Source organism: Dipteris shenzhenensis, chromosome 2 (assembly GCF_047967505.1).
Source record: "Dipteris shenzhenensis isolate YYH24624 ecotype China chromosome 2, Dip_SZ_1.0, whole genome shotgun sequence".
In the NCBI taxonomy this organism is placed as follows: Eukaryota; Viridiplantae; Streptophyta; class Polypodiopsida; order Gleicheniales; family Dipteridaceae; genus Dipteris; species Dipteris shenzhenensis.
Genome location: NC_141597.1, coordinates 31,359,785 through 31,382,594, shown reverse-complemented (window position 1 = coordinate 31,382,594; position 22,810 = coordinate 31,359,785). Strand labels below are relative to the sequence as shown.

Below are 22,810 nucleotides of genomic sequence, written 5' to 3'. Positions count from 1 at the left end.
TACTCCTCAAAATAATAATGTGCAGTCCATAAATGTGGCTCAACCACCTCAGCCATATTTGAGGCAACAACCTGAATATTTTGGTATAGATTCTATCTTTGATGCTATGTTGATTTCACCGCCAATTGGGCATAGAAAACAAGCCATGTATGACAATGTGGGAATGCAGCCAGGCATGCAAGCCACAGCATATGCTCCCATGCCTAATGTTCAGCCAAGCATGGCTCTCCCTAGTGAAGGGAATGCTGCAAATATACAGCCATCTTTGGGACAGCCAATATCAAATGTATATAAAGAATTTAAGGATGGTGGTTCTCATGTCAAGTTTGATACATATAATGGAGTACAGGACAGGTACAAAGCCCTCACATTCCTTCAACAGTTTGATGCTGCATTTCTTGGGGGTTTGTTTACAGAAGCATCCAAGATGAGGAAGGTTGCCACATTTTTGAAAGGCAATGCACTTAAGTGGTACACCAACCTTATGCTTCATGGAGATGCACCTACTACTTGGCTGGAATTTAAGCAAGTGTTCTCTTCTACTTGGCTTACTCCAACTTTTGAAGTTGAAGTACTTTCACACTGGCATGACTTGTCATACAAACTTTGCAAGAATCTTGATGATTACACCCAGAGGTTTTGGGATGTTTTGCTGCCATTGAGCTCTTACAGGCATGTTTTTTTGAAAGAGCAAATAGAGAGGTACTGTTGTGGATTGCCTAGTGAGTTACGTGATTATTGCATCAAAACCAAGGTGGGTTCTAAGACTCAATTAATTGAGAATGCAAGGACAGCATATGCATGGATGCAGGAGAAGAATTTGGGCTTTATGGACAGCAAGAAAGAAGACAACAAACGGGCTGCCAAACACCAGGATAAGGACATCAAATCTGAAAATAAAAATTATGGCAAACGACCGTTTCAAAAGGGAGGAAAAGCCCAATTCAAAGCTGGTCAAAGGCGTGGACAGCCTAATAAACAGCCCCGTACCAAGTTATCTGATGAAGAGAAAAAGTCACTCATGGAGCAAAACAAATGTTTTATATGCAAAGGAGAGGGACACCGCTCTTATGATTGCCCATTCAAGAAAAGAGACAGGTCAGATGATGATAAGAATGGTGATAAACAGGCTGATCGGAAGGGCAAAAAGCCTAAACCTTCTGCAGGACTTCTTCCAGATGTGATTGGGAGTTTGCCACATGCACATGATGAAGAGGAAATGAAAAAGACTGAGATGTGCAGAGCATGGGGAAAAATCAGAAATCAGAATTGTTTGTTTTTCTTTGATTCTGGGGCAAAGGCAAATTTCATAACTCCTGATATGGCGGCTTGGCATCGAGCCTGAGGAAATGGGGCCATCCGGCATGTGTGATATGGCCAACCTTGAACTCAACACACCTGTCACTCCTATCATTGGAAAGTTGAGGATGCATATCCAGGGATATCAGGATGCAGAGGACTTCTACATTATGCCTTTGCCAGAGTGTGATGCTTTGCTTGGGATGCCTTGGATGTACAGGGTGGGGGCTGATGTGCAGATGAGAAACAAGAAGATTTCTTTAACTCATAGAGGCAAAAATCATGTACTTGATGTAAAGTTGAAAGGGAAGTCCATCCCTGTAGTTTCAGCTTCTTGTATTTCCAATGTAATAAAGCGTCATATTTCAGCGTACTTGATTTTTGTCAAAGAGGACAGCCAACCAGTTCAAGAAGGCTCTACTCTTTCTGCTTTAGATAGAGAAAGGGCTGCTTTTATTTCAGATTTTCAGGATTGTTTCTCAGATGCACTTCCTCAAGAATTACCTCCCAAGAGGCCCGAGGATCATCAAATTGATATAATTCCAGGAAGCTCACCGCCTAATATACCTCCCTATCGTGTCAGTAAGGCACAACAGGAAGAGATAATGTCACAAGTGAAGGAACTCTTGGAAAAGGAATTAATACAGCCAAGTAATTCTCCTTACTGTTCGCCTGTGTTGCTTGTGCAAAAGGAGGATGGCAGTTGGAGAATGTGTATTGATTATAGGGCTTTGAATAAAGTCACAATTAAGAACCGTTTTCCAATTCCACGCATTGATGATATATTGGATCGGTTGGAAGGCTCCTCAATGTTCAATCGTATTGACCTTAAAAGTGGATACCATCAGATAAGGATACGGCCTGAAGATGTCTACAAGACTACCTTCCGCACTTCATTTGGCTTATATGAGTTCCTTGTGATGCCTTTTGGTTTGACTAATGCACCTGCCACTTTCAATAGAATGATGGACAGAATTTTTAGAGCACACAGAAAGTTTGTGAGCACTTTCTTCGATGACATCATTGTGTTCTCTAAAAATGAGCAGGAGCACAGGAAACACCTCACTATTGTGTTTCAAGAGTTGAAAAGACACAAGCTATTAATAAACACCAAGAAAAGTGAGTTCTTTATGCATGAGATTCATTTTCTCGGTCATATAGTGTCAGATTCATTTTCTCGGTCATATAGTGTCAAAGGATGGAGTCAAGATGGATCTTGCAAAAGTTGAGGCCATAAGGAGTTGGCCAATTTTGAAAAATCTGCATGAAGTCAGAAGCTTTCTTGGGTTGTGTTCATACTATCGGAGGTTTATAAAGTACTTTGCAGAAATTGCTTCTCCCTTGCATGCTTTACAAAAGAAAGCTGTACCGTTTCGGTGGGGACCAAAGGAAAATGCAGCTTTTGAAGAGCTGAAGCAAAAATTGTGTTTTGAACCCGTTATTATCTTGCCAGATCTTGCAAAACCCTTCGCTATAACTTGTTATGCATGTGGGAACAGCATAGGAGGCACTTTGATGCAGGATGGCAGAGTGGTTGCATATGAGAGTAGAGTTCTAAAAGATGCTGAATTGTACTTGCAGACATACGAGAAGGAAATGTTAACAGTGATACATGCTTTGACCACATGGAAACATTACCTTCTTGGAGCTGATTTTTATGTGCAAACTGATCATCAGTCACTTAGATATTTTCTCACGCAGAGAAAATTATCTGAAAAGCACATGAGATGGGCTAACTTCCTCTCAATGTTTCATTTTCAAATTGTACATGTGACGAGGTAACAAAAATGTCGTGGCTGATGCACTTTCCAGGAAACCACAGCCTGAAGCAGTCTGCAAGAAACCCAGTGTTTCAGCAGTGAGCATTGCTTACAACAATGTGTTAGATGTGATGAAAGATCAGTATGTTAATGATGCTGATTTTTCAACTATTTATGAACAGCTTTCTGATGGTCAAAGGCATGATCACTATATGTTGAAAGAGGGTTTCATTTTGATGCATGGACGACTTTGTGTCACTGATCAGATGCGACAGAAAGTCATAATGGAAAGTCATGCTCCTCCATATGCAGGACATAGGGGAATTACAACAACAATTACAGCAGTGGAGCGATACTTTCATTGGCCATCTTTGAGGAAAGATGTGGAAGAATATGTGAGAACATGCATGGTTTGTCAGAAAGTAAAGTTTGACAGGCAGAAGGCACCTGGGTTGTTACACCCTTTGCCAATTCCGGATAGACCATGGCAAAGCATAGCTATGGATTTTGTGTTTGATCTTCCACGTACTCCTACTGGACATGATTGAAGGAGAGGGAGTGAGTGAGAGCAAGAGGGAGTGAGAGAGTAGGAAGCTTGGAAGCTGAAGACGTAGTTGCAATTCAATAGAATGAAAAGAGTACAAAGGATAAGGTTTTGTCCTAGTGACAAAACCTTAGTAGTCACTAACCATAGTTAGTGAACTAACTGCAGTTAGGGGGAAAAACCTCTAAAAGAGGGAAAAGTGCCCCTAAGTAGCTTATTATATTACATTGGTCACTGCTGAATTATATCTATAATTCTAACACCCCCCTGCAGTGCCAATGTCATGTACAAGGCTGATCAATCACCAAACGGATATAAGTTCAGGGCACTGCGAAATGCCTCAAACTTCTCACGTGGTAGTGCTTTGGTGAAAATATCTGCAACGTTGTCATGTGTGGACACAAAGATCATACTGATCTCTCCTGCATGCAACTTCTCTCTGACGTAGTGATAGTGAACCTCAATGTGCTTCGTGCGAGCATGAAACACTGGATTCTTTGCCACTGCAATGGCACTCTGACTATCAGTGAGAATTGGAGAAGGACCCTCCAAAGACAGATGAAGATCAGCAAATAAACGTCTCAGCCAGACACATTCAACTGTTGCTGTGAAAGCTGCCCTGTACTCAGCTTCACATGATGAGGTAGCCACTGTAGATTGTTTCTTGCTCAGCCATGAAATGCAAGATTTTCCCAAAAAGAAACAATTGCCACTAGTGGACTGCCTAGTGTCATAATCACCAGCCCAATCTGAATCACTGTAGGCATGCATCTGCAAGTCACCCCCCCTGGGAAATAGTAAGCCAAAAGACTTGGTGCCCTGCAAATAACGGAAGATGCGCTTAACTGCCTGCCAATGCATAGTTTTGGGGCTGTGCATGTACCTGCTCACCTGAGATACTGCAAACTGAATATCAGGCCTAGTATTGCAGAGATATATGAGGCATCCAACAGCTTGACTGTAAAGTGTGGCATCAACTGATTCTCCTGCATCATGCATTGTGAGTTTCAGCCCCGGTTCCATAGGAGTAGATATGGGCTTACACTCTTGCATGTTAAATCTGTCCAAGAGTTTCTGAACATACTTGGACTGAGACATAACAGTGCCACGTCTCTCATGAGAGAACTGGATCCCCAAATAAAAGTGAAGCAGCCCCAAATCTGACATGTCAAAGTTGGTCTGCAAATCAGCTTTGAAATCTGCAATTTTTTCTTCATTGGACCCTGTGAGCAGTAAGTCATCAACATAAAGAAGGATGACTAAGATTTCCCCCCCATCCATCTTGATGTAGAGGGTGCTCTCAGTAGGACTATTGTGCAGCCCCTTGCTGGTCAAAAAGGCATGTATTTTGGCATACCATGCACGAGGGGCCTGTTTCAGCCCATATAAAGCTTTATTAAGCTTGCATACTTGAAGTGCATTTGCTGTAATTTCAAAGCCCGGAGGTGGTTTGACATACACCTCTTCCAGCAAGTCCCCATTCAAGAAGGCTGTTTTTATGTCCAACTGATGAACATTCCACTCAAAATGTGCAGCCATTGCAATTACTGATCGGATGGTGGTCATCCGGGATGTAGGAGCAAAAGTCTCCTCATAATCTATGCCCTTTTTCTGAGCATAGCCTTTAGCAACCAGCCTGGCTTTATATCTGTCAATGGAGCCATCTGGCTTCCGTTTGACTTTAAATACCCATCGTGTGCCAATAGCATGTTTACCCTGTGGCAAGTCCACAACATCCCAAGTCTGATTTTTTGCAATGGAATGCAACTCATCGTGCATGGCATTCATCCAATGCACATTACCTTTTGCTTCTTCAAATGTGGCAGGCTCCTCCTCATCAAGGAGAGTACCTGCATATGCTGATTCCACTGAATTAGCACCTTCCATGTGCCTTGCTGCACTGCGAGTCCTGCCAGGTAACGGAGCATCAAGTTTACTCTCCCTGAGAGTTTGTAACAGCCAGTTTGGGACTGTTTTTGCTGCATGTATGTCTGCAATTTCTTGCTGTACCACTTGTTCCACTGCCTGTGGAGGAGGCAAGACATCCTGTGGCGGAAGTGAAGCATTTAAAGGTTGCTGTAAATTCTGATTTGGATCAGAAAAATCAACAGGGGAACCCAAAGCAATGGGTAGCAACCCTTGAAAGACATCCTCTGAAGATGAAGGCATTTGAAAATCAGCCTGAGTGTGAGCTGAATTTTCAGAAAATATCACATCTCTACTTACAATGATTTTGCGTGTAGCAGGATTGTAGAGACGATACCCCTTGCTTTCTGCACTGTATCCAACAAATATGCATTTGATGGCTTTATCTGACAATTTGTGCCTAAATTCAACTGGCACATGTGCATAGGCAAGGCATCCAAAGACTCGGAAGTGATCCACTGAAGGCTTCCTGTCATTCCAAACCTCAAAAGGAGTTTTTGTTTTTAAAGCCTTAGTGGGAGCCCTGTTCAAAATGTAATTGGCACACATCAAACCCTCTAACCAGAATTTATGAGGCATGTGTTTGCTTTTCAGCATACATCTGTCCATCTCCATGAGGGTTCTATTTTTCCTCTCAGCTTTGCCATTTTGCTGAGGGGTCAGCCTGACTGTGAGCTGATGCACAATACCCTTTTGTTTGAGGAAAGCATCAAATTCTGCAGATAGGTATTCCCCACCTCTATCCGTGCGTAATGTCTGTATCTTGAGCCCGGTTTCATTTTCAACCATGGCTGAAAAGTGTTTAAACACTGTGAACACTTCAGATTTCTTTTTCAGCCCATAAACCCAAGTAAAATTGGAGTAGTCATCAATAAATGTGACAAAGTAGAGATGACCACCCAATGACGGAGTCCTCATGGGACCACAGACATCACTGTGTATAAGCTGCAATTTGCGAACAGCTTTAACTGAACCATCCTTCTTGAAGGGAAATCTATGCATTTTACCTAAAATGCACCCTTCACAGGCATGTGGAGGAGGTATCTCAAGAGGTGGCAATGCATCAACCATTGAAAATTTCTGAAGTGTCATTAAGCTGTTGTAATGCATGTGGCCATATCTGGCATGCCATAATTCTGCATTTTGCATGGCAACTGTAGGGGTAGAAATTGCTAAAGCATGAGCTGCTCTTTTCTCAAAAATATCAAGCTGAAAAAGCCCACGCAGCAGAGTACCAGATAACATTAAGGCATAGTTAGCTTCCCTGTCTCGGACAGCACATTTGTCATCCTCAAAGATGACCTGAAATCCCCCTCTGTTAAGAGTGGACACTGAAAGGAGATTTTTGGTTATGCCAGGCACATATAAGACATCAGAAAGTCTGAAAATTGAGCCATCAATTGCAGTGAGCTCAACTTCTCCTGTGCCACGTACTGAATATGAGGAGTTGTTGGCACAAGTGACTTTCTTACCAACAGGAGGTGGATGCAAGGAAGTAAAAAGACACTTCCTCGAAGTGATGTGCTTGGATGCACCGCTGTCAAAATACCAGTCAAAATACCATGTGTTCAGTGTTTCATCAACACTGAAAGCAGATGCATCTGTAGAAGAGTCAAAGCTGCAAGTCAAAAATGCATATGTATCATCACTGCAAGAGGCTGTACTATCCCGAGCATCTGGAACAGCTAACCTAGAATCAGAAATGCAAGATAAAAAGGCATAATCTTGACCAACAAAGTTGGCTGCAGCATCCCCACTGTCAGATGCACAAGGGGCTGAATCTCAAACAGCCATTCCTGAGCTGTTTTTCTTTTCTTTTGCAATCCTTTTCCTGCATTCTGCTATGTGATGACCTGGCTTTTTGCAGTAGTGACAAAAACCCTTCTTTTTGGGCTTACCTGCATCACTTTTAGCCTTTTGTGAAGGCTGTCCTGACCCACTGAAAGGCTGATTTGCTGTTGTCTTTGCCTGTCCCTTTGTTTTTTATTTCAATTTTGAGAGCATGGCTTGTTCACCTGCACGTGAAGCCAAATTTTTCCTGGTCTGCTCTTCCTGAAGCAGAAGTCCTATCAACTCATGAAAAGAGAGAGGATTTGCACCCCCCCTCAATGATAAATTCAGCGAAGTGTGAAAGCTGAGATAAGACTCAGGAAGAGAATTCAGAGTGGTTGTAATCATCTCTGAATCAGGAATAATTTCATCTATGTTTAACAACTGCTCTCTGAGATCCTGTAGCTTTGTGAGGTGGACTGACATGGAGTCACCCTCCTCCATATGTGTATTGCTCAACTCTCTTTTTAAGAAAGATACTCTGGCATCATTCCGTGCTGCATACATGCTTTCCAAAATATCCCACGCTGCCCTGGAGGTCTTACACGACCGGATATGCGGAATGATTGATCTTTTCACTGAAAGAGAGATGCATGACAAGGCTAAGGCATCTCGTGAATCCCATCTCTTTTGTTCTGGAGTATTGACTGTAACTGCACCAACTTGTCCTGCAGCTGCACCCTGTGCACGACCTCTTCCACCTCCTTGCTGAGGAGGGGTAGCAGGTGTAATATCTGCTGGTCGGATTTCATCCCCATTGACATAATCCCATAAATTGCGAGAAATCAGAATATTACGTACCATGAAACTCCAGAGGGAGTAGTTGGTACCATCCAATTTGTCTTCCTGTGAAAGACCACCGAATTGGAACTCATTCTGATTTTGATGGGCCATATCTGAGAAAGAGATTGAAGCAGATACAAAGCTGAATTCCCTTACTGGGAATAAAATGCACAACTCCCAAAAACACAGCCAAGCACGGGCTGTATATGCAACTTAGATTTCTGCACTTGAGCTGTCAGAAATCTGTCCAAGCATAAAACACTCTCCAAAATCTGCCAAAAGTGTTCCAAACACTCCAAGAAAGGCAGTATGTACTGAATACTCCAAAAAATGCTCTCCCAACACAAAAGCCCCAATTTGTGGCTAGAAATTGCAGCCAGAAAGGGGCAAAATTACAAAAAAGCCCCAAATCTGCAATTTCTGAACAAAAGCCCCAAATTTCAGACTAGATCTGCAATTTTGCTCTTGATATAGCTCCAAACTTGCACAATGATTGCAATGTCTGCAATCTACAAAATGCACCAAATTTACTCCAAAACAACTGCACCACACTGTAGTTTTCTGAAGAATGAGCCTATCAAAGAACACCGGAGGCTGACAGCGACTGGTGCAGATCTGCAAGGACAGACTGTATGAACTGTACGGTCAGTGTGTACGGCAGTACGGTGGAGTGTACCGATGCTCCTGCGACAAACACGACACCCTGTACAACGTTGTACGGTCAGTGTACGGAGATGCACGGACGCCTGTATGGAGATGCACGGACGCCTGTACGGAGATGTACGGACGCCTTTTCCGAAACGTACGGACGTGGTACGTCGACTTGTACGGAAGCAGTACGTAGGCTGTACCGGAGCTGTACGGCAGGCGAAACTGTACGGCGAGCAGATCTGTACGGCCGACGTACGTCAGGATTCCGTACAGTCGTACGGACTGTACGGACAGGTTGGAGCAGGCTGACAACGTGAGGCTTAGGGGTGCCACACAGGGAGCAGGGAGCCCGAGGGACTTGAACCCGCTCTGATACCAAATGAAGGAGAGGGAGTGAGTGAGAGCAAGAGGGAGTGAGAGAGTAGGAAGCTTGGAAGCTGAAGACGTAGATGCAATTCAATAGAATGAAAAGAGTACAAAGGATAAGGTTTTGTCCTAGTGACAAAACCTTAGTAGTCACTAACCATAGTTAGTGAACTAACTGCAGTTAGGGGGAAAAACCTCTAAAAGAGGGAAAAGTGCCCCTAAGTAGCTTATTATATTACATTGGTCACTGCTGAATTATATCTATAATTCTAACAATGATGGATTGTGGACAATAATTTGCAGGTTTAGCAAACAAGCCCACTTTGTGCCAGTAAGAAAGAAAATTACAGCAGATCAAATGGCCAAATTGTTTTTGCAGCATGTCTTCAAGTATCATGGGATGCCTGAATCCATAATCAGTGATAGAGATCCGAGGATGACCAGCCTCTTTTGGAGGACTGTTTGAAAATATGGGCACTACGCTGAATTTTTCGTCATCTTTTCACCCTCAGTCTGATGGACAATCGGAGCAGGAAAACTCTACCATCTTAGATATGTTTAAATGCTATGTCTCAGACCACAAAAGCAAATGGGAGAATTATTTGCCTTTGCTGGAATATGCTTACAATAATACGGTGCACACATCCACAGGTAAAGCACCTTTTGAAATAGTGGAAGGTGCCAGGAAGATACCTCCCATTTTGCATACAAAAGAGAAAATCTTCGAAGCTGATCGTTTTGTGGAAAGCCTTGAAGAGGCTTACAAGAAGATCAAATATGCCTTGCAAAGAAGTCAAGACAAGCAGAAAAGAGCAGCAGATAAGCACCGCAGGGAATTGGTATTCACAGAAGGTGATTGGGTTTTGCTACGTTTTCAGAAGGCAAGGCTGAAAAATAAGAAAGGCAAGGAAAGGTTATACACAAAGCTGAACATGCGTTACTATGGTCCTTTCCAGGTTTCTGAAAAGATAAACGAGGTAGCTTACAAGCTGAAGTTGCCTCTGCATTGGAAGATACATAATGCCTTTCATGTGAGCTTATTAATGCAATATCGTGGAGATATTCCCGAGGATGTACCTGATGAGGTGCAGCCTGAAGTGGAAGAACAGGATGAACTTCTGGTCCCAGAGCAGATTCTGGCACACAGAGATAGAAAGCTCAAGGGTAAAGTTATCCGTCGCTACTTGGTAAAATTTTAAAATTACCCATCACTTGATGCGAAATGGATGGAGGAAGGTGAACTGGCAGATTCACCTGGGATATTGCAGCTTTACCTTGATGCTTTCCAATTAGAGCCGACTGCGGTCCGGGCTCCTACAGGTAGTTCAGCAGAGCGAGCTTGATGTTAGTAACATAGTTTGCTTAGGTACAGACGGCGCTTCATCTATAAAGTAGCACCTCCACTCCCTCAATACAGACGGGCTCACTGTGATTTCATGAGGTCGCTTGATGACACTGTATGTTTCATCCGAGATACTGAGCTGACAGTATCTCTGCTGTGAGACTTCATGATATTGATGCATCTTGACTATTGATCGCCCAGGATCACATAGATTTTGAGCAGTATATATGGATGGATGCATGCCTCTCCTAGCCATATTTTCACTGTCTCTATATACTATAGCTGCGGCTTTCTTGTATACTCTTTTATGCTATATTTCATGCTCGCTCCTGTGTTTTGAGGCAGCAAACTGTGGTTTGCTGTTTCAAGAGAGGGGTATGTCACACGGGCGTGAAATTCTAAGTACTTTAATGTACTACAAGACCGTGACAACTTTGGTTTTAAAAGTCCAAGCGTGGGCTTAATAATGTGTAATTAAACGCGGCATGGTGCCTAGAACATAAGCGTAATTAATCCCTAGGCCCAAAGGCATTCCAAGGAATTAAAAGAGTGGTTGTTGGGAAATGATGATGTGGCATTTTTAATGGGCCCCCTAGAAAACCATGTACCTTCAGTGGCCCCCCTAGAGTTCCAGGTGGCTCTGCCTTCTACATGCTCCTTTGCCATTCCTGGACCTTCCTGGGTTTTCTAAACTTCACATGTGTGGTTTTCTCTCTCATCTTCTGCCTTTGTTGAGATTTTGGACTGGTTTTTCAGCCTCCTTCAGCTGAATTCCGTTTTTCTTCATAACTCCTCACCCGTTTGGATTCCTCGACTTCCGTTTGGCCCGATGGCTTCCCCTCTGCCTCCCCCTCGTAGTGATATGCTTTTCCCTCCGTGCGTTTGGTAGAACGGGCAGAGCTGAGCACTTCTTTTGCTGGTCAAATTTGCAAAAGTGGCTTTTTCTGGACCTTTTTTCTTCTACCGCCTCCTAGGCCTTATGCCCCATTGGGAGCAAACCTATGCCCTCTTGCAAAGCTACAGCTTTCTGTTGAATTTCGAGTGGTCCGACGTATATCACAACCATTAACCATTGCATGATCACCATTTGGCATTTACCCATTTGTTCACAAACAAAACCACTGAAAAAGGGATGGAGGCTAGAATGCCCCTGCTCAACAGACATAGACAAGTGCACCCGATTGGCCCCAAACACCGTGGCGCCCCTTTCGGTATTTCTTTATATTTCACAGTGAAATGATTACAAGTTGCATCTGGGAGACCTTCCCTGCAACTGAGCACGCAGCCCCAATTCACTAAGCCTTCGCAAGGCTTTCAAGCATAGAACACCATCACATAAGTGCACTTAACCCATCGGCTCAACCCAAAGGCATTCTCTTTTCTGAGTGCAATTCCATTGGCTGTCCAGATGCAATCACACTGCACCCCAGCTGCACTCTCTTTGAGTGGTTTCCAGATGGCATTCACAAAACTTTTCAAAGCTCCAAAATAAAATCAGGAAAGTACCCAACCAAAGAATGACTCATGTAGCACTGCCTGGGCACCTGTGAGCCAAGAAAGAGGCGGCACACGAGGCCAACCAATAGCTTATGGCAAAAAGAAATTGCAGTAGCAAAATCACAACTCACCAAGCCCTGAAAACTCGAACCAAGTCCTCAATCGCCAAGAGGACATAGTAGCCAATGCCCAATTGCATTCTCAGCCAAAGAGGAGTGCAAAGGCATGAAGAAAGAGCATTTACAAGAGCCGACCAGCAAGAATTCCACTGAAAAATGCGAAAAGAAGCACTTCTATCGCGAAGAAGTGGGAGTTCTTGGGCTCAAAAGAATCGTGCTTCAAAGAGGAATGCATTGAGAAGGTTTTGGAGAAGTTTCATCGCCGGAAAGTCCTCCAAAACTGAGAAAAACCAGTCCTTTGTGAGCTGTAAATAAGTGCTGAAGTGATTAAAGGTTTAGTTCCACTGTCCTCTGAGTGATTAGAGGCCGGTTTCAGAGTGGCAAGGAGGGGATGGCACGGAGGAAGGCAGGGAGAAGGGACAGCGCAACGGGCTAGTGGGAGCTCAAAGCAAGGACAGCCGTAGTTCCTTTGCATGCCAATGAGATACATATTAGCCTCTCCATAGTTCCTTTGCGTGATATATGTTCACCTCTCCCTATGAATACATAATTCCCGAATCAAACTTCTTGATTTATTTCTGTTCAAAATTTTGTTTCCAGCTTCCATTCAAACACATAAAAGTTGGCTCTATGTGCTTTGAGATCATCTTTGACAAAGTGATTTAAACTTTGCATTCTCTTTGAAAAACATTAAAATTAAGGTAAACTTGAGAGTAACGATAAATATTAGGACATACTCATTGTGAGGATATTTGTAGCCTGACTAAATGGTCATGGCGTCCATCAGGACCATGTCTGCCTTCATGACTGATGCAGTCCCATGACACCCACACCTGTGCAGCCCATATAACTAACTATTCTCCAAGAATAAAGAGTCAGGGCTGGCACCCTTTGACCTAGCCAACGGTATAAAATGTTGTATTGATAGATTGTCTATTGTTATGACATGAAAAAAATTTAACTTTACCATATTTATATCCTAAAATTAAACCTTGGCAGGATACTCTTAGCAGCAATCAATGAAAACACACATAAATATCCTGTTTTGAACCCTCAAAATCTGAACCCTCAAGACCAATTAAGTATAAGAGCTGATTGACAATCAAAAAATATAAAGAGCTTTTCACCACAAAAGTGACTGCAGAAGAGTGATCCACGTTTCAAAACTTGTATTTTATTAATCATGTCTCATACCATCAGGAGCTGATTCAAAGCATCACGAGCCTCTTCCCTGACTTTCAGAGACTTTTCCACAAGCTCTGAATTCGTTTGCAAGGCTGCCCTTACTCGTTCAGAAATTCCTGGACCCAAGTCAGGCTTGACATTACTGATCCAGTCCTCGTGGTTTGTCTTGAATTCATGTCTGGAATTTTCAAAGAGCCAAACAAATAAGTAGCATCACACGATGTTTTACTTCAAAAAAATACCTACTTTACTAAAATCCTGATGACTTATCAATAGTGGCATCCATTCAAAAAAGGCGCTGTATCAATGAGGATATAGAGCTGGAAAAAGACCGTTGAAGTAGCCGCATAGCATTCCTGAGAGAGTTTAATGCAGAAATACTAGGATCCACCTTTCCATTCTCCCTCTCTGTCTGAAAGATTTCAAGACTAGGAATCTTAGATGCAATGAACTCTCCCAGTTTTAACCGAACTATTGCTGGCCCTGATTCAGAAAATTACAAAAGGGACACTTCAAAAAGTGAATGTGAACAATAAGAGACAACAAAGCCAGAATTAAAACAAAGCTCACTACCCAATACGCTTCATCACGCACTTCCAAACGTTTTCTCAATGGACTTGATGGCCACAGACACATGTCCATCCGCAGAGACTGAGGAAAGCTTGAAACAATCATCAGCAATGAGGACACGCCTTGGCTGGTTCATTTGAGCATACGGCTGCTGTAATAGAACATGGCCAACAGTATGCAATACAGTTGCATCTTTAGCAAACCAACCTGCAAAACAATAACCATCATGAGATGACAAAATGTCCGCAAATGAGATCCATTCATTGAGATTTCCATTTCCTTAAAGTCTTTCATTCCTCAGGACAAGATTATTAAGTTCCGCTCATGTAAAAATTCTGGATGACAGATAAGAACCCTACCTAACTTCTCAACAGGAGCAAACAGAACAAAAATGTTTACTCACTTGGACTTAAACCCCCCCCCCTTCCCTTTTACAACTTCTCAGTGACGATAATAGCTACGATGAAGAGAATATGGTAACTCTGAAGAGGAATGCAAATTTAGCTCTCACACAAAGTTTACACTCCACAGGGGCCTACAGTACAAACTTCTCATTTAGAAAGAATCTCCTGAAACTTCCAAAACCACTAGAATTGAGACGCATGCACAATCTAATTTCAGCAATACCTCTTTGTTTCAATCCTAACATAAAAAGAGGAGAGAAAATATTTGCAAATGGAATAATAGCATACCTACGGTGTCCAAACTCTGCGACATTGGCACAACACCAGTAGTTGATACAGCTCCATATGAGGGACGAAACCCTAAGATACCACAATAAGAAGCGGGTATTCTTATACTGCCACATGTATCTGTGCCTGTACATTAAAGATGGAAACAATTCATATATTCAGGAAAGTACAGGAGAGCAGACATCACATGATTTGGAATGCTTAAATAATATAATGGTCCCTAGGCACCAGCAATGTCAGGAAAAACGTGAGTTGTCCATCAAGAAAAAGAAAAGGTTAACAAATTTTATCCACATCACAATCATAAGAACGTTAAAAGGTTTATCACGCAGTGCTCTGAGTTCAATTGAGGGATTGATGCCAGAGGTCACCAGGATCGACAGAACACAAACACTTGTTACAGATTTCTATGCATCTGAGTCAGCTGCCAGTGAGGCTGAGGGAGAGGAGCTTGATGAGATGAGAGCATCATGGATTAGCAGTGGGATTCCCCGCCATGTTGCCGCCAGACGAGAGACACGCACTCCACATGCAACATGGAGAGGGACCAAAGCACACACGATCAAGGTCTGGTCTATTTCAGCCCTCCTTAGAGGTGACCGCCAAAGACGAGACATCACCCTCGATGTTGTGTTGGAAATAGAGGATAGAATCACTCGCACCTCACTCCTAATCTAGCTCATACAACACTCAGAGAGACGGAGAAAGAGATAGGACAGAAACTCAGATATATTCCTCCACAAAAAGTGGGCAACCAAAAGCTCAAGGATTATTGTGTACAAACAGCTCCGTGATGCTGTCAATTGCTGACCCTATTCCGCTCCCTCTGCACGCTTGCCTGTGTGCAAGGCTGTCTTTGAGGTGATGAGGAATGAGGGGGGAATGGGGGCTTTTTATAGGAGGGTCTAGGCCCCCTCAAAGTGGCCGACCAAGGAGTCGGCTCCCTGATCTAGGCACCAACCTTCAGGGCCCCCAACCGACCAGGCTGGGTCAGCCTTTCCTGGCTGATCTGGCCGGCTCGGGCCAGGCCTGTATAAGGGCACATACCGACCAGGCTGGGTCAGCCTTTCCTGGCTGATCTGGCCGGCTCGGGCCAGGCCTATATAAGGGCCCATGTGCCCAGCACATGGGCTGCTGCTGCAGTCCCCAATGCCGCCCGTACGCTGCTCCAGGCCCCTAGGATGCCGCACCTTCAACTTCCTGATGAGCAGGTTCCAAGCCAAGTAGGTGTTCTGCCTTTTCTTCTTCCCCTACCCCCTATGGTCTTCTGCCCCCTTGTCCCCTCAAATCGGGGGCTCAAGAGTGGGGCAGTGACCTTCTAACACGTTGCCCATCAGATACAAAGATCGAGAGAGACAGCTCGACAGACACAGATACGAGAGCTCCTCACATCTCATCAAAGAGCCACCAAGTTACCTGAATATATGAAACCTGAGCATGTAAGAGGAGCGTTAGCTTCTAAGCACCTAATACTCTTCTGATATTTCGCTACTCTATTATTTTGTTCAATAGCTTGGCACTTTAGCTTTCAGCAAGGGCCTTAGTGAGCCCTTTAATTCAGCCCTTAGTGGCTTGTATGAGTTACATTTTGGTTTGGCATTTTGTCTCATAGGCCCGTGGCCTCCCGCAAACGTTACTACATCTCTCTCTCTCTCTCTCTCTCTCTCTCTCTCTCTCTCTCTCTGTATGAAGCTAGGCTTCTACAGAGATCACTTCTTACGTATTTCATTGATCCACCAAGATACATGCAGATTCACCTACCCCACTCGCTGAGGATCTCTCTTGGGCAGTTCCAGGTCTCCTCACACAGACTTCGTATCGAGAGCGGCAGAGTAAAGCGGTTACCCAAGGAGAGGTGCATATGCACACTGGTGACATGCAGGAGGTTGAGACAGAGGAGCATTTCATCTTCAGGTGTCCTGTTTACTATGAGATCCGAGGGCATTTCTACTGCCTCTTTAGAGATAGTTATGGGGTTTTGGCCCGTTCCCAGACCAACAATGTTTGGCTGGTTTCATTCATGAGGTGCTCATATTAAAAGTGGCAGCGGAAGATGCAAACAAACTGAAGCTACAGAACCACACAGAGAACACTAGAGACAACAAGATGTGCCACAAACAGATCTGCTGTAACTCAGCCCATAAACCAGGGCAGCAACTGAAATACAAAGTGTCCTGAACAGGATGAGAAACAGGAGCTGAGGGGCTGAACTGAAGCAGAGGAAAGGGGCACAAGGAGGCTGCAGCCTGAGAGCACGGAGGATGGAGGAGCCTGAAGCGAGGAGGCAGGAGCCTGGGAGTGAGGAGGCTAGAAGAGCTTGAACCGAGGAGGCAAGAGCCTGGGAATGAGGAGGCTGAAGGAGCCTGGAGCGAAGAGGCAGGAACTTGGGAACAAGGAGACTGAAGAAGCCTGGAGCGAGGAGGCAGGAGCCTGGGAAAGAGGAGGGATCTGCAGAGGGAGCGTGGGCAGCCAACAGGGCAGCTGAGGGGCTCAGGTAGGGACGGCCAAGAGCAGGCAATGACTGGAGCCTTGAGGAGCTGCTGGAATGAGTGAGTAAAATGAGGAAGGGGGAGGGCCCTTATATAGGGAAGGCCAGGGGCTGGTCGGCCAGTCTACCCCCTCTGGCCCCCTGCTGCGTGGGAGCTGGTCGGCCAGTCTACCCCCTCTGGCCCTGCTGCGTGGGGGCTGGTCGGCCAATCTACCCCCTCTGGCCCTACTGCATGGGAGCTAGGGTGCGCCCTGGAGATGTCAGTCTCAACAGCTCGGACACCACAATAGGATACTCCGAGCACGCAGACAGGAGCAGACTTCTTCCTCGACTGATACCTCTCAGAGCTCTAGCAGGAAATTCTTTCAGCCAAATCACATAGACCCCCACGAGGCGAGACCTCGACATGACCGTGACCCGACAGCTCAGACAGAGGGTTAAGTCACAGATCATACTTGGGGACATCCCCTCCTTGTTTAGGGTCAGAGCCCGAGCAACGGTGGTCACAGACTACAGTGGCCCTGGTTAGACGCAGAGCTACGACCAGGAGACATACCAGGATTGCACCCTTGGGGGAGCGACAGCGCTCTATTGCTGACCTCATGCCTCCACTTCCACAGCCTCATCCATTCTGATGTCTTGCTGATGATGATGATGATTATGATGTCGACAATGATGCTGAGATTGATATATATAGTCGAGATATGACTATGTTGTACTTAGGAATTAGTACTGCCATTTTGCATTTTCTACATTCTGCATTGGTGTGGATGCTCGTTTAGTAGCTCCACTACCATAGCTCATTGTATCTAGTTTTTCACAGTCTCATAGACCTATCGGTCTTCCGAAGACTTTAATAAACTTTCTTTCTTTCTTTCTTTCTCTCATGGAGATGAGATGCCCCTTCTGCGTCATATCACAGAGCAAAACTAAGCTGCTCAGTAGGAAATTGATGTGGGTCGAGCTTAGCGACACGTCACAGACTTCTACACATTCAAGTCTATTCTTGGATATGTCCGGATAGAGCAAGAGGAGATCGACATGAGGGTAATACGGACCAGTGAGACCGGATGATGAGCCAGAGACGCTGGAGCCACCCACAATGCAGCGACGGACCAAAGCACGCACGATGGAGGTCCAGCCCATTACAACACTACTGGGAGGAGACCGTCCGACCAAAGGTGTTACCATTGATATGGTCCATCGGATACAGAGAGCTCGGAGACCACGCCCTCCACCACGGGTGAGACGACCACACTGACTCAGATACGAGACATTTTTGCAACTCACAAGAGAGCCACCATGGCACTTGGATATGTCTTCTGACTCCTAAGTCTAGCTAGTATTCCTTAGTTTTGGATTTGGACTTGGAGTTTAAATGATTTTTTTGTGCTTCTGATTTTAGTCTAGAATGGCATATTACTCAGCAAAGGGTCTTAGAGAGCCGTTTGTGGCTTGTATGAGCATGTGTTCCTTTCTTACTGCAATTTTCCCCATAGGCCCGTGAGGCCTTTCGAAGACGTTAATACTCTCTCTCTCTCTCTCTCTCTCTCTCTCTCTCTATCTATCAACCCGGGTTCAGCTAAGGGGTTCTACAGACAACCAATTATGGATTGGCCTGTCCTCTCCTCCAAGTCCCCCTCAACTCCTTCAACCTCCATCAGGACTCGGTACTCTACAGTTGCAGCCATGACACCCTCTCCATATGCATCCTTGGGCAGCAGGATCAGACTTTTTAAGCTACAGCAAACAGTGAGAGAGCTGCGATTGGAACTGGCAGAAGTAAAGACTTGACTTCACATTCTAGAAGGGCTTGGTAAGCAAGCAATAATTGATGAGGCTGTAAAATCTTGTAAGGATTCCCCCCCTACCCCGCAACTAGTCTCTACAGTCAAAGATCTTATGGGCTATCCATAGGTGCCACTTATTCCTTGGTATGTGCCTTGTAGGCCTAGTTATAGTCAATTATGACTATTGGTACAACTAGTAAATGTACCACCTAGGTCAATTAGGACACTTAGTCCAGTTATGACAGTTAGCCCTAGGGTTTTGTTATGTTGGCTCCCTCTTGAGCCTCCACTTTCAGTTTTGCAGCAATCTATTACAGCATCTCGTTTTTCTCCTTCTCTCCTCCATTTTTGAGCTTCTATTGCTTGCCATAGCCAACAATGGTACTAGAGCAGGTCAGGAATTCATTCCCTCAGCCATTGACAGCTTTCCCAAGCTGTTTGGCAACCTCCTGATCCCTCATTCCTGCTGGTTTTGCTGGTTTCTACACACCCGTGAGTGTTTGAAGCCTCTCCAAGTACTTCTGTCACGAAAACCCTGATCTTCACACGAGAAGACTGCATTTTGGAACATCCACCACGAAGGGAGCTGCATTTTGAGGCAAAGGGAGCTGGTTTTTCTCAGTTTTTACCTCACACGTGTGGCGGCTACCTGCTGTACGGAATCCTTACAGTTGTACGGCACCTTTTGTTCGCACGTGTGGCTGCAGATTTCTGTACAGAGTCTGTACAGCCATCCCGTACAGTCTGCACAGGTTGTACGGACCTGCCGCATCTGTTTTTACTGCACCCACAGGCTGTACGGACCTGCTGCGTATGTTTTTACTGCACTGAAGGGCTATTTGAACCTGCCTCGAAGTTCATGCCTGTATTTTGGAGGTGTTTCTTGCTGCCTCGTGCTGCGTGCCGACTGTTCAAGCTCTTTGGAGATTGCTGAAGTGATCTGGAGATCTCTCCTTGAGCCCTTTTTTCTTCCATTGGCTATTCTTTGCCTCTAGCTGCGAGTACCCCTCCATTGGATCACTCTTCTCTCCTATCTAAGTGCTCTCCTCCTCGTGGAAGCACTTTCTCTTGCTGTAATTCCCATTTCCAGCCCTCATTTGCTCTCATTTTCACCTGTCCTTCAAGGGCGAATCTCTCTGGTACCAGTGGATAGATGTGTTCTTCCAGAAGATCGGGCTTCAGCAGAGTCCATCAAAGGCAAATCTCTATCTCGACACATAGGGGGATTTGGGGCTGGTATTGTAAGAAATCCTAGATTTACTATATTTAGAAATGTGCTAAGGAACAGAAAGGAGACTGAAATAGCAGAGAACAAGGAATAATTGTATTGCTTGAGTGTCTGTAGTGTAGCTGTAGTGTGTCATCCATACAATTGGGCCTCTCTTATATAGAGAGTGAAGAGTCACACATGAAAAGGTGTGTACTCCAAAGTGTATGTGCATGAAGAGGTGTGTACCCCTTGTGAAGGGTGTGACCCTTGATGAAAGGGTACATTACAATAGGAATGTCTCTTCAATAGGATGTCTCTTGTGAAGGGTTGTGCCTCAAAGGAATTGTCCCGTCGAAAGAGCATACCCTTCCACAAGTGTCCATTCATCAAACCATCCATAAGTCTAGAAGGAATACGTCACAGATCGTGACATCCCCTCCCACTCAGAATAAGACCTTGGTGGAGAGAATGAACTAATGTAGAAAATATCACGGTAAATTTTGAAAATACTGCTGTAAAATGTCAGGGTACTGCTGTAAGTCTTCATCAGATTGCCAAGTAGCGTCAGAGTCATCCAGATCTCGAGCGTTCATGACTGGCTAAGTAAAGATATACTTTAGAGAGTGATGGTCTGTCTTGACCACAGAGTCGGTTCCCATGAGATAATGTTTCCAAGAGCGATAAGCATGTACAACGGCAAGAAACTCCTTATCATAAACCGGGTATCGGGTTTGGATATCAGAATGTTTATGGCTGTCAAAAGCAATAACTCTGCCTTCTTGCATCAAGACTGCTCCTATATAGCGATGTCGGAAGCGTCGGTCATGACCTCAAACGGAAGGTTTGGGTCAGCAATAGCCATAACTGGTGTGGTAGTGAGTGCTTGCTTGAGTTGTTGGAAACTATACTCTGTTTCGGGAAGCCACTGAAAAACTGTTGTACTTTTCAATAATTCGGACATAGGCGCTGCGATTTCAGAAAACTGATAGACCTTTGTATGGTAGAAGTTTGCCAATCCGAGAAAAGAGCGGACATCATGAACAGTCTTAGGAGTAGGCCAGTTTCGGATTACCTCAACCTTCTTGGGATCCACAGAGATGCCTTGAGCGGAAATAACATGTCCCAAATATTTGAGTTGCATCTTGAAGAACTCACTCTTCTTAATGTTCATGTAGAGAGGATTTGCGCGGAGAACTTCAAAAACTTGGTGAAGATGTTGTTTGTGCTCATGTAGGGATCTACTGAAAACGACAATGTCATCGAGATAAACGATGACGAACTTATCGAGGAAAGGCCTGAAGATGTCGTTCATTAGTGTCATGAATGTGGCCGGGGCATTGTTTAACTCAAAAGGCATGACCAAACATTCATAGTGTCCATACTTTGTTCGAAAAGCTGTCTTGTACTTATCGCCTTCTCGTATGCGAATTTGATGATAACCTGAACGAAGATCAATCTTTGAGAATTGTGTTGCGTGTAGAAGTTGATCGAAGAGGTCATCGATGCGAGGCAATGGATACTTGTTTTTGATAGTGAGCTTGTTGAGGGCTCGGTAGTCGATGCAGAGGCGCATTGACTTATTCTTTTTTTCCACAAGTAGTAGGCTGCGACTGGGCCGAATGTGACCTTTGTCGAGTAGTTCGGTCACCTGTCTTTGGATTTCTTCATTTTGAGTGTAAGAAACCCGATAAGGAGGTTTCGACGGTGGATTACTGCCGGGAATAAGTTCGATTGGATGGTACACTGATCGTCGAGGGGGTAACTGCTTTGGCAATTCCTGTGGAAAAATATACAGGTAGGGCTGGAAAAAAGGTTGGTTGAGGTATTCAGGAGGATTCTTTGTTGGTGTCTCCTCTACTGCCGTAACCAACAGAAGTGAAGTCTTTACTTGACATTTACGAACCCACTTCTTTACTTGTAGGGCAGAGGCAACTGGGGTTAAAGGAGAGTCCCTAGAACCAGTTAGCTCAATAAGTTTTCCCCGGTGGACAAACTGGATAGTATGGCTGCGAAAACTGATTGATGGATCATAGTCGTAGAGCCACTGTTGTCCAAGTATGACATCGTACCGAGAAAGAGGCACGATGTCAAAGTTCAACTTGTCCGTATAATGTTGGATGCGAAAAGACAAGTTTTTGATCCTGGTGTTGCACAAGAAAGTAGTTCCATTTGCGAGTTCAATCTGATAGCCCATGAGACTAGGACTGGTGGTCAACCAAAGTTTGTCGACCATGGAACTAGCTAGGAAGTTATGAGAGCAGTCACTGTCGATGAGGATAGTGACCGTTGTTCCACGAATCGATCCTTGAACACAAAGTAATTGAGTGGCCAGGGAAGGTTCAAGGTTATTGGCAAGGCTCAGGTGGATGGTATTCGCCATTCGAACAGCTTTGCCTTTCTTGTCTTGTGCTGGGGTAGCATCTTCTCTTTGGGAAGTGCTAGGTTCCATATTGGAATTTTGCTTTGGTCGCTTGGGACAATCGAACCATCTATGGTCCCCTGTACAGATGGTACAAAGTCCTTTTGTGCTGGAGTTGTTCTTCTTGTCAGTGGCCGCACCTTTACGTTGGGGATGTCGGTAATGACTTTGTGAAGAAGAAGAGGCACGATCATTAGAGGAGTCCTTCTGTTGGAATCCAGCATATGATTTCTGAGACTTCTAGGGATCTTGAGACTGTCGCTGACCTTGATTACCGGAGTTTTTGCGAAACCTGGTGTTATCTTGAGGGCGAGCACCTTTGTCCATAGTCGAGTTCTA

General features: G+C 44.6%; 1 protein-coding gene across 1 annotated transcript in view; it reads right to left on the bottom strand.

Annotated features, from left to right (window-relative positions):
- LOC147904619 (translocon at the outer membrane of chloroplasts 64-like) overlaps positions 1-22,810 on the bottom strand; it is a 46,992-nt gene that overhangs the window by 12,004 nt on the left and 12,178 nt on the right. Inside the window, exons 4-7 of the mRNA XM_087387603.1 lie at positions 14,565-14,690; positions 13,897-14,079; positions 13,635-13,785; positions 13,312-13,480 (exon numbers count right to left, since the gene is read on the bottom strand). Coding sequence (XP_087243729.1) covers positions 13,312-13,480; positions 13,635-13,785; positions 13,897-14,079; positions 14,565-14,690 — 629 coding nt within the window. The remainder of the gene's footprint in view (positions 1-13,311; positions 13,481-13,634; positions 13,786-13,896; positions 14,080-14,564; positions 14,691-22,810) is intronic.